The 19,940-nt window shown below is 36.1% G+C and overlaps 1 protein-coding gene across 5 annotated transcripts in view; it reads left to right on the top strand.

Annotated features, from left to right (window-relative positions):
* The first annotated feature begins 30 nt into the window (after positions 1-30).
* LOC123529210 (tafazzin-like) overlaps positions 31-19,940 on the top strand; it is a 28,594-nt gene continuing 8,684 nt past the window's right edge. The window contains exons 1-5 of one of the 5 annotated variants that reach the window (XM_053522388.1): positions 31-441; positions 4,429-4,632; positions 13,946-14,074; positions 17,699-17,810; positions 18,440-18,540. In XM_053522388.1, coding sequence (XP_053378363.1) covers positions 4,473-4,632; positions 13,946-14,074; positions 17,699-17,810; positions 18,440-18,540 — 502 coding nt within the window. In that variant the 5' untranslated portion in view covers positions 31-441; positions 4,429-4,472. Of the gene's footprint in view, positions 2,009-3,954; positions 4,633-13,945; positions 14,075-17,698; positions 17,811-18,439; positions 18,541-19,940 lie in introns of those variants that run through there. The other 4 variants (XM_053522385.1, XM_053522386.1, XR_008366878.1 and 1 more) reach the window with 4 other exon arrangements.

Raw genomic sequence — 19,940 nt, 5'->3', positions numbered from 1 at the left:
TACCATACAGTACAGTTCTGGACTTATTTACACAAAAAATTGATACGTATTATTGATTTCCTCGTGTAACGTGTTTAATTTTTAGGATGTACTGCAGTACATATATAGGATTTGGGGAATACAGGCTGACTCGGACCATGGCTGATTCGGACCAAATTTACTTGGCTTATTCGGCCCAAATTGTTTAAGTTTTCCTGACATAAATGTCATGAGTAAAAATAAAATTTATGAGTATTAAGTTTAATCTCTGATGCAAAGAATAATTAAAGTCCTTCTTTAAATGCATAAGTGATGCATTTTAGTTTGTCAAAACTTCTTACCTGCTTTGGGAACTGAACAGTAATCTAGAAACGAAAATATATAATAAAAGAGACGATATCAACTCTGAAGTTGTCAACTTCCCCCACCTTGATGGAGATGTCCCTCGAGCGACATCATACGGTGTCTATATTTCACAACTTATTCGTTTTACAAGAGCTTTCTCAAAGTTAGAAGATTTAATTGACAGAAATCTTCATATCACCAAACAGTTATTACAACAGGGTTACCGATATCATAAACTACGGAAGGTTGATGCAAAGTATCTTGGGGTCACTATATCCTTAGATCTTAACTGGAATAAACACATCAATTTAGTCACGTCCAAAGCTATCCGAACACTTCACTTCATTAAGCGAAATATCCCATGCAAAAACCCAAAAGTTCGGGAATTAGCTTATAAAGCTCTAGTCAGTCCACAGCTGGAATATGCTAGCTGCGTCTGGAGCCCATATACCCAACATAACCTTCACCAGATCGAAATGATTCAGCGGAGGGCAGCGTGATGGGTTAATCATGACTACTCCCCTTACAGCAGTGTCACAAACATGCTAAATCAGCTGGGATGACGTACCCTTGAAAATAAGAGATCTGATACACGCCTCCTTATGTTCTACAAAATAATGAATGATTTGGTTGCTGTACCACTTCCTCCTTATGTCAGCCCCCCATCCCGTCTAACAAGACATATGCATCCCCACTCCTATACCCAGATCCTCACTCCCTGTAATTACTATAAGTACTCCTATCTTCCAGCCACCACAGTTCTTTGGAATTCCCTTCCAGCACAACTTGTGCAAGCCCCCACCCTGAACCAGTTTAAGCAGGGTGTGACCAAACTTGCACACAATGCTTAACATGATAGATCTGTTTTTAAACTGCTTTTATCTGTAAATCCTTCTTGTTTTTTAACACTATCAACTGTACTTCATGCTTGCAATATACATAGTGTACTACTTTTATTCTCCTGTCCATTCTACTTTTAAATTTCTTGTACAGGCGTGCAGCTGCACGTAATACTCGAAAAGAGGCGTGATGCAGTATATATAGATAGATAGGCTTTCACTAAATTTTATTACAGATCGTCCGAACTTTTAAAGAAATATGATACTAACCTTAAAACAGTTTTGAAACTTAGTCTTACACACCCAGTATACTATTGATAATACTAACCTTAAAACAGTTTTGAAACATACAAGTAAACTTCTTCAGCAAGGCTACCGTTATTACAAATTGCGTAAATATTTTGCTAAATTTTACTATCGTAATTCTGATTTGGTTTTAAAATTCAATAGTAATTTAAAGACATTTCTGCGAGAAGGTATTTCTAAACCCGTTTTTTGGGGGATGTGGTTTACAAACTTCGTAAGATCTTGGGTCATGGTAATTTTCCAAATGTATTTGGTAAAATTATAAAACGTTTTATTAAAAGAGGTTACGACCCAACTGTTTTGAGACATACCGCATGTTTAGTGTTCAACCCGTTTACAGTTGGACACTACGCTTCCCTCTTTGATTGTGTCTGACGGAAGAGGGGGAGGACTCTATGATAAGCAGTTTTTAAATCCTACCAGGACTGAACTGTTTTGATATCTGTCTTCTGGCCTGTTTTGTCGGGCCCTTAAGGGTGTTTCTCTTGTTGCTCTTTCTTCTGAAAATGCATTGAGTACATACGTTTTTGGTTCTAAAGGTTTGCTTTTTATATATTTATACACGAGCATTTTTGTGTTTTACATGCCATGCCTTTTTTGTTTCCATTACGTGTGTTAGAGATTCACCTGGAGGAGATTACTTTTATTTACACTGTCCCGTGTCTTTGGAACATGGTGGGGGTAAGAGTGAGGTTGGGTGTGCACCATAAACCGGTTTAAGCTCCCCAGTGGTGTTTTTGCCGCTGACCATTCCAAGGCGGTGCCCCACTGTGTTCCTTTGTTTGTTTGTTTTGTCCTCGTGTGTTAGCTTTGTGTGTGTGCGCGTGTATGTGTATGTGTGTGTGTGTTTGTGGTGTGCAGGTCTGCGTGCTGTAGGTTTCGTTTTGGGGAGGCTGTGCTTTTGGTACGTGGCATTCCCTGCTTGATATTTGTCTTTGTTTTTTAGTCTTACACACCCATTATACTATGGAGGTATAGTTTATAAAATTCGGAAAATTAAACATAATTTTTATTTTAATCAAATATTAAATTTTGTAAAATGTGTTAAAAAATATCAAAAGAGGATACAATGCGAAAAATGCTAAGCACAGTGCAAGTTACGCTTTCCTATTTGATGGTGCGATGACTAATCAAGTGTAAAACTCCTTGATGCTTTTCTCCTAAATCCTACAACAATCGGACAGAGGGAGTGGAATTTTGTCTTGCAGCATGCTTTTTCGTGTCCTTAAAAGTCAGGCTCTTGGTGTTCTGACTTCAGACAAGTTGTTGAGTACATTGGTGTAACTATATCTTAGATTGACCCTAATTTTATGTTTTACTTTATATGATCTGTTGGGTTTTTTTGTTTTTTTTTGTTTGTGTTTTTTTGTCACTTATGTTAGAGCCTTTCTTTGCGGGGAGTGATTTTATTTACATTGTCTTGTCTAACTTGTTGAAAATAGGGTAAGTGCGAGGTTGGTATCGCCCCCTCTCTCCCTTTCCCCTTGCATTTGCGCCTCTTGCATTTGCACCCCTTTCCTTTTACTATGAGTAAGTTATTGTGCCCACCATAATTTTGGCTGCCAGCCATCCCTAGGTGGTGCCCGAATGTTGTTTTTTCCTGCTTGTTTGTATGTGTGTACGTGCGTGCATATATGTTAGGTGATGCCCCACAATATTGTTTTTTCTTACTTGTGTGTGTGTGTGTGTGTGTGTGTGTGTGTGTGTGTGCATGTGTGCGTGTGTACGTTTGTGTATGAGTGTGTGTCTTTATTTCTACACATAAAGCACCAAACTTTCGAGATCTGTACAACATTGAAGGTTGTTATTTATTTTGCAATTACATAGATCACAACATTAGCACACATTATATAGTATAACAGTGTAAAATAACTTTAACAAATAAAATAGATTAACTAGACATTTGAATAAAATAACAGATTTTTACTGCATAGATAAATTTTACATATTGCAAATTCAGCAGTCTTAAAAGCAAAAGTGATAAATAAGAGCATATCTACTTAAGAGCAGTAAATAGGCTAAGAGCATATTTTCATATTCAAATGAATAACTCATTCAAACAATATATCTAAGATGTTACAGAAATTGGTTGAGTTAAAAAAACTTGAGTAATATAAATATGATCTATTATTACATGGATAATCATTAAGACCGAAAGCTTATTTCCAATGGGGTCCAGTTTACCAGAAGGGAACAAGTAAGTAAGTAAGTAAGTAAGTAAAGACTTTATTTAATGAGGCTACACATTTGGTTTCCCAATCTTCCATGTGGGCCTCAACATATATACATATAAACAACAGAGCATTACACAAAGTTACAATACAAATCAAATAAGAATGGTACATAAATAAAAGTTTTGTACAAACTGAATAAGAAATGTGGCATTGTTAACATAATTTAAAGATTGTCATACTCAAATAATTAATATCAAGTTTAACACAAAGCAAAATATATTTTTGTTGGAACATGTAGATTATATGGAACAAGATGGAACCGGAGAAGTAATGGCAACTAATTTAGTAATTCATAAAACATATATAAACTTTTGACAATATAAAAACAAAGAAAAATATCAAACAGGGAGTGCCACGCACCAAAAGCGCAGCCTCCTCAAAACGAACCCCCCAGCACGCAAACGCGTGCACCACACAAAAGCCATATGTAAGTAAAAATAATTATATAAAATAAGCTCTCTATGTATAAGATGTTTAAATACTACAGACTAGCAACACTGTTACATAAAGTTTACATTATAACGCAATTAAGTTAAAAAGCTAGTATCAACAGCCATAAAATTAGAAATATAAAAACAATCTTTAGTTTGTGCTTTCCATTTGGTTGCAAGGTGGCTTTAAACAGAAGATTTAAACAAGGACGGGTTTTTTTTATACACTTAACACTATCTGGCAACCTGTTCCAGTCTTTAATGCCATTGACAAAGACACTGTATTTTTTTCAGGCTACCGTACACAATAGTAACGGACTAAAGAACGCGCTTTAGCTATGGGTAATTTTTGCTGTGGTGCAAGCAATAGAGATGACAGACACGGGAACATGAGAAAAACGTGGTTACATCCACCAAATAACAAGGCATCGTTTCTATGGACCGTTTCGTGTTACATAGTTACCACTCTTGTATCATCTCTGAGCAAATTTTGGATTGGTAAGGCTGTCGTATAGTCCAGTGCTTGCTTTCACTTTTAAAAGTGTATTAGTTTTCGGATCTATTTTCGCTTACAAGGCGCACTTGCTTATAAGACGCATCCGATATCATCGATATGCGGTCTTTTGCACTGACCCTCGTATAAGACGTGGTCATTTTCTGATATCAACAATGTCAAAAATTTGTAGAAATGCATTATTTTTTCGAACATTATATGTTTGTGAAAAATAAAATGTAGGTATTTCAATGACCTTGACCCCTATTGTCAACAAAGCTTTTTAAAGTGGAAAGTGTCTTTAGCTTAGTCAGGAATCAATAAATTCATTCAAAACACTTTGCTTATTAATCTTAATAATATTCTGTATTGGGTGATACAACTTTGCAGAAATTCTTTTTATCCAAAATAAGTTAAAAATTAGAAAAATGTGGCCACTTCCAATAATTCCTTCTTCATCTATATGAAAATTTCTGAGAAACTGCTAACTCTTGGAATGGTAAACCATGTCATGCTCAATACCTAAACACATAATTAGAGGAAAAATACAAGAATTATAATATTTGTCGCTGAAATTAATTAGTTACAATATTTTTTATGAAAAATAGTGACTTACAAAATATGGGAGGCGAAAGTTGAAAGTGCTGTAGTTTTTAGCTCGACTATTCATAGAATAGTAGAGCTATTGGACTCGCCCATGAGTCGGCGTCCGCGTCCGCGTCCCGATTTGGTTAAGTTTTTGTATGTAAGCTGGTATCTCAGCAACCACTTGTGGGAATGGATTGAAACTTCACACACTTATTCACTGTGATAAACTGACTTACATTGCACAGGTTCCATAACTCTGTTTTGCTTTTTTACAAAATTATGCCCCTTTTTTGACTTAGAAATTTTTGGTTAAGGTTTTGTATGTAAGCTTGTATCTCAGTAACCACTTGTGGGAATGGATTGAAACTTCACACACTTATTTACTGTGATAAACTGACTTACATTGCACAGGTTCCATAACTCTATTTTGCTTTTTTACAAAATTATGCCCCTTTTTCGACTTAGAATTTTTTGGTTAAGGTTTTGTATGTAAGCTGGTATCTCAGTACTCACTAATGGGAATGGATTGAAACTTCACACACTTGTTCACTGTCATGATCTGACATGCACAAAGTAGGTCCCATAACTCTATTTTGCTTTTTTACAAAATTATGCCCCTTTTTCAACATAGAAATTTTTGGTTAAGTTTTTGTATGTAAGCTGGTATCTCAGTATCCACTAATGGGAAAGGATTGAAACTTCACACACTAGTTCACTTTCATGATATGACGTGCAGTGCAAAGGGTCAATAACTCAACTTTGCATTTTACAAAATTATGCCCCTTTTTCAACTTAGGAGTTTTTGGGTTAAATTCTTATATGTAAGCTGGTATCTCAGTACCCACTAATGGGAATGGATTGAAACTTCATACACTTGTCCACTGTCATGAGCTGATAAGCACTATGCAGGTTCCATAACCCTATTTTACTTTTTTACTAAATTATGCCCCTTTTTCGACTTTCTTATTCATTCAAGCGACAAGGCTGTTAAATAGTCGAGCGTTGCTGTCCTCCGACAGCTCTTGTTTGTAAAACAATTTATATGGTAAAACACTGTATTATTATGAAAGATATAATGTTAATTAACACATCTGCATCATTTTTTAAATGAAAAGTCTTTATCTTAAAAAGACACTGAAATATCTATAAAATGGTAGATCTAGAAATTGCCATTGTTTTTTTGATAAAAAAATGCAGACTTCATTCATTAAATATTAAATATATAATCAGCTTATATATATAATCATTTTTCTGTGATAAACACATTTAAATGAATTAGAAATGGAGAATTTACGTCAACAAAATAGCCCAAATTTCGACGATATTTGCCGCTGTTACTAAACCAGTGTGTTGGTGAGTCTGCGTTTTTGACACACACAGATTGCCTGTGACTCAATAGAAATGACACAGTGCATTTTTTATGATGCAACAAAAACTGAAGAGCCAAAAGTCGGCCATTTCGCCTAAACAGGTCCCAGAAAAGTCACAAATTAGCTATAAAGCTAGAAGTAGCTATAAAATCAATACCAATAAGGCAAAATAAGATGCAAAAAGCTCATAATCACGTCCAAAATGTTTGTAAGATGAAAGACAATAACACAAAACCAAGATCTTTGTAGTCACATTTTCAATAGCTGCGGCAGTATTTTGCGATAAATCATCACTGAATTTTTCACTTGTGATGATCAGTGTGTATATATGACAAATTTATAAATGACTAATCACAGAAATTCGCAACATGTATTGAAACTGAAACTGCATAGATCTCCATTCTTTGTGATTGTCTTTTGTCTCATAAACCATTTGAATGGGGTAATAACTATTTTATATTTGATATTCACATATTTTGAACAATTTTTATTGGTTTTATAGCTATTTCTAGCTATATATATCTAGATTTAGCTATATAGCTAATTTGTGACTTTTCTGGGACCTGTTTATCGTCTCAGGGCCCCCCCGGACAAAATCCAAATCACCGTTTTCAGACTGTTATTAGCTGTTTACTTGCAAAACTTGATGCACACACACGGCAATACACTAGATGTAAATTATCATTAAATCCATGGTTAACTCTGCCTACTCACCTGTGAAACTTCAGTCAATCATAATAGACTAAGCATTAATAGACATTGTCGGCTTAAGTTGATGTGGGCAATGAACTGTGAATGTGCTGTAAATACTGGGGGTCTTCTCAAGGCATACTAATATTTCATTCACTGTTAGTAACTTACATTAGCTGACATTGTTCATGACAGAACGTCTTCAAGTATTATATAAACAGACTGAATGGAACTGAGTCTTGGTTATGTTCTATGTTTGTATAGGAAGTAATTAAATTTGGGACAATATAAATGAATGTTAGTAAAGGAATGTTCCCATAAGACATTAGGAGAGTTGCTTTAACCAAGCATGAGTGAAGTGTTTTATCAAGACTCTCCAAAATGTACATGTACTTAGAATAAGATTTCTTTAAAAAAAAGATAATAATTCTACAAAAGTTCCATACACTGTGTTTCCCATTTCATTTGATACATTTTGTTTCTGCCTTCGTCATATGTAAGTCAGTCTGTCCGTCTTCATATAGCCTGATCTAGCTTCTCAAAATCCTCTGCTAGGATTTAAACTTCACAGAAATGATATTATGAAGCCTTGTTGTGCGTATCCTCGGTTTTTTTGTGGAGTAAGGGTTCCTTAAAAGTAGTTTTTGAATGAAATTTGTCCAAACTGCTTTATAATTAGCAGGATTTGAAATAAATTTCATAGGAATGATCCGTACAAATTCTAGCTGAGCATGTATCACGAGGTTCATATTTAAATGATCTTGTACTGAGTAATGGCCATTTGATTATCATACATAAAGTCTATGAAGAGATTTTTTCTGTAATTCATCTCCAAATTTCATCGAAACCTAAGGGATTTATTGAAATAAGATGTGCATATCGTTGGTACATACTGCTCTAAATATTTTCTCGGACTTATGTCCATTATTCATTTTACTGGAAAAAAAATGTTCGGACTACTCCTCTTATACTGTTTGTGTGATTTGACTGAAACGTCTTAGGAATGATAGTTGCAGGTCTATATTATTCATCAGTTATGGATTGTACGTTGCATGATTTGACGAATTAATATTAATTCATTATTAGAGATAAAAATTATGTAGACAGGTCCTTTTTCATCATTTTGGGAACGTCATCAACACCAGTGGAATTAGGAAAATCCTCTTGAAAATTGTTTTATTTGAGAAAATTTGCAAAGAAACAAAATCTATGTAAAGATATTTTTGTGTAAAATATTAATGGACTGCATTTCAGAAAGGTAAAATAGAGAAAAGTGGAAACTTCACAGGTCGCTCAACACGACAAAACGAAAATGTTGCAGGCTCGGTTTGACTGAGCCTGTTCATGTGTAGTGGAAATGCATGCTACCGTCCACGCCCTCTAGCCCCAGGTTGAGCAGAACACTAATTTGGGTATACTAAATTCAGAATTGTGGAAAAAATACTTTCTTTGCTTTGGGATTACCTCCTTTTACTGGAGGTAGATTTATAGGGGAAAAAGCCCTGCTAGAAATTTTTGTCAACGCTTCATTTCAAAATTCTAGTCCAGCTTTCAATGATAGTAGGAAGTGCTTGGTATAAAGCCTTGTTGAGCATATCATTGGCACGTCCGCTCGAAATATTGTTTGCGGAGTTATTTCTCTTAAAATAATTTTTGAATAAAATGAGTAGCAAACCTAGGTATGGGTCCTGCCGCTAAACAATTTTTCACTGATATATGAACTAAAGTTCACATAACACCGTTAAAAATTTCATAGTATTCAGTTACAAAGTTTACATTATTTATTTTACATCGTTTTTTAGAAACTTAATGTAAATGTAAACTGTCATTTATATACATTTCATTCAGCTATTGTGAAAAGGTAAATAGTTATACATATTAATCAGTTTCGCATAAAAGTAATGCTCTGACCTTTCTAAAAATCATATTCTATAATATAAAGAATCATCATCAGACTTTATATAAAGGTTACAGCGTCAATAATAGTAAATATAGGCAAGTTGGCGAGCGTAGCGAGCCGAATAAAAAAGAATGGACATCACAGGATATTTCGATATAATGAAAAATGGAAGCTTTGCCGAAAAAGGCGTGCGATCGCACCCGTCGCACCCCTCCCTTCCCACCGCTGGCTACGCCCTTACAGTATATGTTTCTTTGTTGTAAGTTAACATTAACTTCCCCTTTTTATTTTCTCAGCAAGAGAGAAAAATCGTTTATGAAATATCTCTCAAGCATGATTAAATATGGAAGAGCACTTCATGTATAAGAGACTTTCGAGAAAATAATGTAAAAAAGAGGATAATTTGTTTAGGATTGCGCACTTTAAGCACATGAAAATGAAATGCACAGCTTCTACCAGTTTCATCAACTATGGATACACATTTATAAAATGTGAGAGTTTAAAAATTTCAACACTAGCTTAAAGTGAACTTCAGATGATCACCAAACTGTAATAACATGGTCTCCGATCAGTCTAATTTCAGTATGCACAGTTAATGGGTGCGATTTGTCACTGTGTTAAAGCAACTTAAAAATAGTTTGCTTGTTACATTTTAACATTTTCCATGAAAAAAACAGCAACAGTTACTTGCTGAGAACAGGTTAACTTGTACCGGTAAACAATCCAGGAACACTGGCTAGGCCAACTGCCTGCCGTTACATAACAGAAATACTGTAAAAAACGGCGCTTACCAAAACAAACCAACAAATGAATAAATGTGTTTTGAAACGCTCCCTAGACAGTCCGCATTCGATGTTCACAGTCAGACTTCACATAAACCGACAATGTCTAATATCCCACTGTAGTTTACAGAGCTGCAGATAAAGTTTTGGTGCAATTGGATATTTACCAATCACTTTTTGTCTGAATTGGGTACCGGAAATTTGAATTGGGTAAAACAAATATTATTACCTGGCCTTTTCAGAAGTAATTGGGTATTTGCTAAAACTAACTGGGTGTTTCACCAATCTCGCACAAACAATTGAGTACTAGATGGAACATGCTCACAGCAGATATCATGAACCAATTTTATGTTTTCTGGGATACTTTCGTTCCATCGTGTTTTTTTTTTTTTTCACTTTTGAATGCAGTCGGAGATAAGTTCATCCATAATATCCTGAACGATGTGTTCACTGCAATACGTGCTCTCCCGTAAGATGTCGACCAGTATCGGTGACGCTATATCATCACAAACAGATAACTGTCTTTGTTGAACAACAAAATATCTTATTTTGTTTTTTTGTGCTGCAAAAATATTTTTTCTGCAACATTTTATAGTACTAGAAGCGTTGTAATTAATTGTTTATACTATTTACTATGGGACTAAATATTTCCTAATTCGAAACATTTACGCGTCAAAATTCCCAATTTTGGGGGTATAGGCTATGCTCCCAAATTAGCTAGAAAAAACCCTGTAACCATTACTTATCAACTATCAGTTGTTTTGTGGCAGGATTGTCTATCAGTTTTGACAGAAACTGACACCAGATCTCTAGGCAGACGATGTATTGATTTTTCCCACCCTTTTCAACACATGGTTTAAAACAGTACCGTATTTACTTGCTTATAAGGCGGATCGCTTGTAATACAGGATCCAGAGTGCACACCAAAATCGGCAGTATTTGACTAAGATCCTCTTATAAGACGGGTTCAGTTTTTTCGAAATTTGTGGGAACTTCCATCAGAAAACTAGGCCAGAATTGAGGGATGACTTCATCATCATTTTATAACACAGGACAGATGAAAAGAGAAAATAAGTGGTGCATGAAATCAAACTTGTGACAATGTGCATATTTGTGAATAATGCACCATTAATTTTCAGTATTGATCAGATTTAAATGAATATATTCCGAAAAAAAATCCAATAGGAAATAAACTAAATATTATCAAAAATTATTTCCTAGTGGGCACTAAATTTTACCCGAATATTATGATATTGGCGTGACGAAGTTGACAGTTAATTCTAGTACTGATCAGATTTAAATGAAATTCAGTACATGCTGGTACAGATTTTATAACCGCTACGCAAATGGCTTCTGAAAAACAAAAGTAACTTCTTCTTCTTCTGGTGATGTACATAAAATCCCACTCTGGGGCATTATCGTACAGTAACGGTTTGCAGTGAGAGAAATAAAGATGTACTGGGCTGTAAATTGAAGAATGTTTAAATTTTCTTTTAATGTCCTTGAAGTACGCGCTTATAAGATGCGTCCCACTCTGGACTGGAAATGTGACTCCTAATAATGCGTCTTATAAGCGAAAATAGACGGTATAGTTCCTTTTGGGTATAGATGACAAGTCTGCTAATAGAATAACACAGATTTACTCTTTGATGTTTTGAGTCACTGTAAGTGTCTGACCCTCATACAGTTCAGCAGTGTATTTCATTTTTCAGAACAAACATAGTTAATACACAAAATCATCATTTTCAAGTAAAATCAATAAGATTTTATGGAAGACAGTGGCTAGAGAAGTGGAACCAGTTCCCTAGACAGCAAACTTATTCGTCCGAAATCGGTTCTCTAGCCAAAGTCCGTGCATAGGCTAGGGAACTGGAAGTTTATTTCTATGCATAAAGCTGTTGACCTTTGGTGAGTATCCTGCATATTAATAACTTCATTAATTTTACCATTCAAGCAGTCAAAAGCCTGAAATCAGGACCAGTCAAGAAAAATCACAGGCCTGTTATAACAGCCTGAAAACTACCTTGCCTTTTCATGCTGTAAACATGTATTATATGTTTAAATTAATTAAATGTTAAATTGTATTGTTTTATATATGCGTCATTAGATGTTTGCAAATGAACAAAACAATTTAATTGCCATTTCAGCTTCCAGCAGATTCTTAGCTCGACTATTCGAAGAATAGTCAAGCTATTCTACGCACCCTGGCGTCGGCGTCACACCTTGGTTAAGTTTTTGCATGCAAGTACATACAGCCATCAATTAAAGGCATATAGCTTTGAAACTTATTTTTTCTTTTTCTAGGTCAATTACCAACCTCTCTGGGTCAAGTCCCATAACTCTGACATGTATTTTGAGCAAATTATGCCCCCTTTTGGACTTAGAAAATTTTGGTTAAAGTTTTACATGCAAGTTACTATCTCCAAAACTAATGCAGATATTGATTTGAAACTTCACATGTGTCTTCGGGGTTATAAAACTAGTTGATAGCAGCAAGTCCCATAACTCTGACTTTCATTTTGGCCAAATTATGCCCCCTTTTGGACTTAAAAAATTTTGGTTAAAGTTTTGCGTGCAAGTACATACAGCTATTTCTAAAAGGCATATAGATTTGAAACTTATTTTTTCTTTTTCTAGATCAATTACCAACCTCACTGGGTCAAGACCCATAACTCTGACATGTATTTTGAGCAGATTATGCCCCCTTTTAGACTTAGAAAATTTTGGTTAAAGTTTTACATGCAAGTTACTATCTCCAAAACTAATGCAGATATTGATTTGAAACTTCACATGTGTCTTCGGGGTTATAAAACTAGTTGATAGCAGCAAGTCCCATAACTCTGACTTTCATTTTGGCCAAATTATGCCCCCTTTTGGACTTAGAAAATTCTGGTTGAAGTTTTGCGTGCAAGTACATACAGCTATTTCTAAAAGGCATATAGATTTGAAACTTATTTTTTCTTTTTCTAGATCAATTACCAACATCACTGGGTCAAGACCCATAACTCTGACATGTTATTTGAGCATATTATGCCCCCTTTTAGACTTAGAAAATTTTGGTTAAAGTTTTACATGCAAGTTACTATCTCCAAAACTAATGCAGATATTGATTTGAAACTTCACATGTGTCTTCGGGGTTATAAAACTAGTTGATAGCAGCAAGTCCCATAATGCTGACCTTCATTTTGGCCAAATTATGCCCCCTTTTGGACTTAGCAAATTCTGGTTAAAATTTTGCGTGCAAGTACATGCAGCTATTATTAAAAGGCATATAGATTTGAAACTTATTTTTTTCTTTTTCTAGATCAATTACTAACCTCACTGGATCAAGTCCTATAACTCTGGCATGTATTTTGGGCAAATTATGCCCCCTTTTAGACATGTGCCTTCAGGGTTATAAAACTAGTTGATAGCATCAAGTCCCATAACTCAGTCGTATATGCATTTTGGTCAAACTATTCACCCTTTTAACTTAAACCTCTTTTGATATTTAACCTTTTTGGGTAATATTTTCCTGCTTCTGGGACAATATTTCGAATAGTCGAGCTTGGCTGTCTTACGGACAGCTCTTGTTTGATCTTTTATTGGTTTGTTACACCTTGGCATTTCACACTTATGGGAGAGTAAATGCAGATAAATGCGAGAGCATGACTTGCTTCAATGGTAAAATTAATAAAGTTATTAATATGCAGGATACTTACCAAAAGTCGACAGCTTTATGCATAGAAATAAACTTCGGGTTCCCTAGTTTATGCACGTACTTTGGCTAGAGAACTGATTCCGGACGAATAAGTTTGCTGTCTAGGGAACTGGTTCTGGTTCTGGTTCTGTATCCACTACCTTTGCAGAAACATAAAATGCAGCCAGGCAATATAATAGCAGACTCATGCCCCATAGCACTGGCTTTAGCTGGATTCTATTAGACAAATATCTAATGGATACACATTGATTTACAATAAAACTTGATAGTGAGTGTTTTTTTTTTCAGATAAATTGAACAAACCTTTGTTACACAATGGAGAGCAGTTTCTGACTTTGTTAGAAAAGAGGCCTTGCAGCAGGGGCCTTGTTACTGTTAGCAATCATTACTCCTGCATGGATGATCCTTTTATATGGAGTAAGTTACTAAGTATAGTAATTTCTTCTTTTTACTATCAATATATAATAGTATATGATGGGAAATCATGTCAGAATATTTTAATAACAAGATCTGTCAGAGAGGAATCCTCATTTAAGCCTATGCCAATGACTTCAGGTGTCCCACAAAGCACCGTCATAGGACCTCTCCTATTCCTAGCAGACATACATGATCTACTGAGTGTGTTAGATCTGCAAGTCATCTATTTGTGGATGTCTTGCTGGTGTACCGGATTATCAGGAGTCTGGTTGACACCCCGTCATCTAGAAGGTTTTCAGCAGTCTACAAGAATTGGGGAGAGACTGTTTGTTGGAATTCAATGCAGACAAATGTGAAGTCCTTTGCATATCAAATAAGGGGACAAACATTGATGCCGGTTACATCCATGGCTACAACTTGAACTGAAAAAGCAGTCCAAGTTCCTTAGGGCTCTACTCTCGAACAACGTGTCATTGAATGCAAACGTAGACATGATCACCAAGAAGGCAAACAACACAACTACCTTTTTGAATCGTAGCCTTCTGTCTTGCCTAAGATCCACAAAAGAGACCACAAGTTGAGTATGCCTCCACCATTTGGGACCCGCGCGCATAAGTGGGCATCATTAGCATCGAAGGGGTGCAGTACAGAGCTGCCAGGTTGGTTTCTGGGGACTATGGTCACTAAAGTGGCATCGCTGTCATGCGCAACATGCTCAGTTGGGAGAGTCTTGAATAGCAGAGGAATTGGGCTAAGGCAATCATGTTACATAGGAATGTCTATGAGCTTGTTGCCATGGAGTAGACACAATGGTGCGAGTATATCACTTACATGCAGCTTTGCACATCACTGGAAGAAGGAGAAGAAGAATAACTAAAGTCTGAATCATTTACTTCTTAATATTTAACACTACTTCAAAGACATTGAAATACTTTCTAAATTTCGGCTCAAGGTCAAGGTCACAACTCAAAGTCAAAAGTTTGAGCCTTCCATTTTATGTCTGCTCTGTGTCTCCTTAACCCCCTAAAGTATTTTTAGCTCACCTGAGCAATGCTCAGGTGAGTTTTTCTGATCGCTCGATGTCCGGCGTCTGTCGTCCGTCGTCTGTCGTCTGTCTGTCAACATTTAGCTTGTGTATGCGATAGAGGCTGTATTTTTCAATTAATCTTCATGAGTATTGGTCAGAATGATAACCTTGATGAAATCTAGGTCGAGTTCGAAAATGGGTCATCTCGGGTCAAAAACTAGGTCACTAGGTCAAATCAAAGAAAAACCTTGTGTATGCGATAGAGGCTGTATTTTTCGACTAATCTTCATGAATATTGGTCAGAATGATAACCTTGATGAAATCTAGGCCGAGTTCGAAAATGGGTCATCTCGGGTCAAAAACTAGGTCACTAGGTCAAATCAAAGAAAAACCTTGTGTATGCGATAGAGGCTGTATTTTTCAATTGATCTTCATGAATATTGGTCAGAATGATTGCCTTGATGAAATCTAGGCCGAGTTTGAAAATGGGTCATCTCGGGTCAAAAACTAGGTCACTAGGTCAAATCAAAGAAAAACCTTGAGTATGCGATAGAGGCTGTATTTTTCAATTATTCTTCATGAATATTGGTCAGAATGATAACCTTGATGAAATCTAGGCCGAGTTCGAAAATGGGTCATCTCGGGTCAAAAACTAGGTCACTAGGTCAAATCAAAGAAAAACCTTGTTTATGCGATAGAGGCTGTATTTTTCAATTGATCTTCATGAATATTGGTCAGAATGATTGCCTTGATGAAATCTAGGCCGAGTTTGAAAATGGGTCATCTCGGGTCAAAAACTAGGTCACTAGGTCAAATCAAAGAAAAACCTTGTGTATGCGATAGAGGCGGTATTTTTCAATTGATCTTCATGAATTTTGGTCAGAATGATTACCTTGATGAAATCTAGGCCGAGTTCGAAAATGGGTCATCTGGGATCAAAAACTACGTCACTAGGTCAAATCAAGGAAAAACCTTGTGTATGCGATAGAGGCTGTATTTTTCAACTAATCTTCATGAAATTTAGCCAGAATGACTACCTTCATAAAATCTAGGCCGAGTTCGAAAATGGGTCATCTTGGGTCAAAAACTAGGTCACTAGGTCAAATCGAAGAAAAACATTGTGTATGCAATAGAGGATATATTTTTCAATTGATCTTCATGAAATTTGGTCAGAGTGATTGGCTTGATGAAATCTAGTTCGAATTTGAATACGGGTTATCTGAGGTCAAAAACTAGGTCACTAGGTCAAATTAAAGAAAAATCTTGTGTATGCGATAGAGACTGTTTTTTTTCAATTGATTTTTATGAAATTTGGTCAGGATGATTGCCTTAATGAAATCTAGGTTGAGTTTGAATATGGGTCATCTGAGGTCAAAAACTAGGTCACTTGGTCAAATCAAAGAAAAAACTTGTGTATGTGATAGAGGCTGTATTTTTCAATTGATCTTCATGAATTTTGGTCAGAATGATTGCCTTGATAAAATCTAGGTCGAGTTTGAACATGGGTCATCTAGGGTTAAAAACTAGGTCATATCTAAGAAAATGCTTGTTTTATCACAAGAGACCAATTTTTTGGTCCAGTCTTAATGAAAATTGGTCAGAATATTTGTTTCCATGAAATTACTAGGTGAAACATGTTTTACACTGTTATGGGGTGTTTCTTAGGTGAGCGACCTAGGGCCATCTTGGCCCTCTTGTCATGAAACTTTGGTCAAATGATCACATCAAGACGATGTGCAGAACTCATGAGTCAGCCATGTTGAGTCATGGTCACAACTCAAGATCAAAAATTTGAGCCTTCCATTTTGTTTCCGTTCTCTATCTCCTAAACCCCTTAAAGGTTTTAATATGACTTGGCAGTAATATTCCCCTTATCAAGACGATGTGCAGAACTGCCAGCTCAAGGTCAAGGTCACAACTTAAATGTTTAATGCTTCCACTCAATACCATCAACCGTTTCACTTAATCACTATCCATAACAGCGGCAGGGATATAGCTGTCTTTCAGACTGCCTTGTTTTGTTGAGAGAGCTGATGAGTTAAAAGAATGCGTCATGTTTATAGCTCATGGTGAGCTTTTGCAACCACCTGATGTCCGTCGTGCGTCGTCAGTTGTGTGTGAACAATTTCTAAAAAAAATCTTCTTGAAAACCACTGCAGAATTACACCAAACTTCACAGGAATGATCCTTGGGTGGCCCCCTTTCAAAATTGTTCAAAGAATTGAATTCCATATAGAACTCTGGTTGCCATGGCAACCGAAAGGAAAAAACTTTAAAAATCTTCTTGTCCAAAACCACAGGGCCTTAGGCTTTGATATTTGGTATGCAGCATCATCTAGTCGTCCTCTACCAAGATTGTTCAAATTATCCTAGGGTCAAATATGGCCCCGCCCCGGGGGTCACATGGTTTATGTAGACTTATATAGGGAAAACTTTGAAAATCTTCAAATGAATGTGACCTACTGACTTCTTAATATTCATCATGTTAACATTTGAAACATGTAGCTCATATTACTCAGGTGAGCGATTTAGAGTCATCATGACCCTCTTGTTAAAATTGAGTTTGTTTAATCATTGTATAATACATGTATTTTCAGGTATCAGAAAGTGGAAGCATGTTGCTGGTACCAAATACTTGAGGTGGATACCAACGGCAGACAATATTTGTTTTACCAATTATATTTCCACACTGTTCTTTTCCCTAGGAAAGTGAGTAACTTGTATAAATTGTAATAGTTGTGAAAAATAATATGTTTTGGATAGGTTAAAAAAGATTCCTTTGTCCGTTAATAACAGTAACACTGTCATGGTGAAAAAAAAACAACAACAAACATTTACATGTTACACTGATTTACATCTGATATTGTGAAGTTGTGTACATATCTGTTTAAAATGCATGGGTCATGCAGACTGAAGTGCAAGTTTTTGGACCAGTCCAACTGGCCTCGGTATAAGATAAGAAATTGTTTATTATAGTGACATATGCATTCATAATAATTTTAAATATGAAAGAGCACCTGTCCCAATGGGCCGATAATTCACCTTAATTTGTTAACAGTGTGAAATGTATAGATGGGTAGTTTTGTATATGACAAGAATTTCTTTTGCTTAAAAACACCTTTAAAACTAGTTGTCAGTCTGCAATATCCTTAGAACTGACTTTCTCAGGTATACATTTTCTGTACTCTAAATTGCTACATTTGTATTGTTGGCAGTATCATCCATGAACAGCTTGATGGATGTTCAGCCAAAGTCATATGTCACATCTGGTGATGCCTTTGTCTATTGAAACCATATGAAACTGACAGAAACATAATGGTTTAATGTTATCCATGCAGATGTGTTCCCGTGGTTCGAGGAGATGGCGTGTACCAAAGAGGAATGGATTTCTGTCTGGACAAACTGAACCATGGTGAATGGGTACATATTTTTCCTGAAGGTATTTGTGCTCAACAGTTAACCTTTAGCCTGCTGGCGGCAAGTGATTCTGCCTTTGTGATCAGTGCAGACCAAGATCAGCCTGCACTGTTTGCAATTCAGTCAATAAATTTTCAGGAAACACCCCTTCAAATAATAAAAGGTATTGCCCAAGTTGAATGATGGACCAGTCCATTATAGAAATTTAGCAGGGTAAGGGTTAAACAAGATGATAGCAAGGCTGAGTTTTCATATTTAGAAGATCATTTTATTAGCTCGACTATTCAAAGAATAGGTAGAGCTATTGGACTCACCCCTGCGTCTGCGTCCGCATCGACGTCTGAATCCCGATTTGGTTAAGTTTTTGTATGTAAGCTGGTATCTCAGCAACCACTTGTGGGAATGGATTGAAACTTCACACACTTATTCACTGTGATAAACTGACTTACATTGCACAGGTTCCATAACTCTATTTTGCTTTTTTACAAAATTATGCCCCTTTTTTGACTTAGAAATTTTTGGTTAAGGTTTTGTATGTAAGCTGGTATCTCAGTAACCACTTGTGGGAATGGATTGAAACTTCACACACTTAATCACTGTGATAAACTGACTTACATTGCAGGGTTCTAGCCAGGATTTTGTGAAGGCATGTTGCTGAAGGGTATTTTTGAAAGGAGCGAAGGCGACAAAAGGGTGGGTGCGGGAGGGAACCCCACTCCTGCTGGGGGGGGGGGGGGGATGGTGGGCTACCCCCAGAAAATTTTGTATTACTGGAACTCTTTTGGTGCATTCTGGTGCATTTCAGAGTGAAAAACACAGTGTTATTTTCAATGTTTAACAAGCATCATTTACATGCCCAACAAGAACAAATAGAGATAATGTGTCATAAAAAATTCCTCCGGAGTTTATTTGCTGAATGACAATGTAAACTTAACCATTTTAAGTTTCTGAAAATGTTCACTATTTATTTTACTTACAACACAGTTTTAGCACTGCACATTAAAGTTTCAGTCTTCTGTTCCTGTGGAATTTATTTGCTGAATGACAACGTAAACTTATCAATTTTGTGTACTTGGCGTTATCCCCCTTCTCCAAACTATTTAGAACATCCACTCCTAGTGTCTTAGCTACATCAACTAAAGGTTTGTGTTTGGTGGTGTGGGGAATTTCCTCCATCAAGGAAAGTAAAGCAGTGTCATAGATGCTGTAATTGCCTCACGGTTCACATGTTTTCTTCCCTCACAAAACAAGCCTCGATCCCCCCACCTGTTTTTGCTTCTGCAACATCAAATACCACTGCTTTCTTGTGTGAGTCTGAGTCCTTATGATTTACTAAAGATGATCGCCTTATTGAAGTACACTTCTTTAGCCTTCTCTGGTGCTTCACACATACTGAACACAACATACCTTGGCCTGAAATAA

This window comes from Mercenaria mercenaria, chromosome 13 (genome assembly GCF_021730395.1).
Source record: "Mercenaria mercenaria strain notata chromosome 13, MADL_Memer_1, whole genome shotgun sequence".
Taxonomy (NCBI): domain Eukaryota; kingdom Metazoa; phylum Mollusca; class Bivalvia; order Venerida; family Veneridae; genus Mercenaria; species Mercenaria mercenaria.
This window is presented reverse-complemented; position numbering and strand designations above follow the sequence as displayed.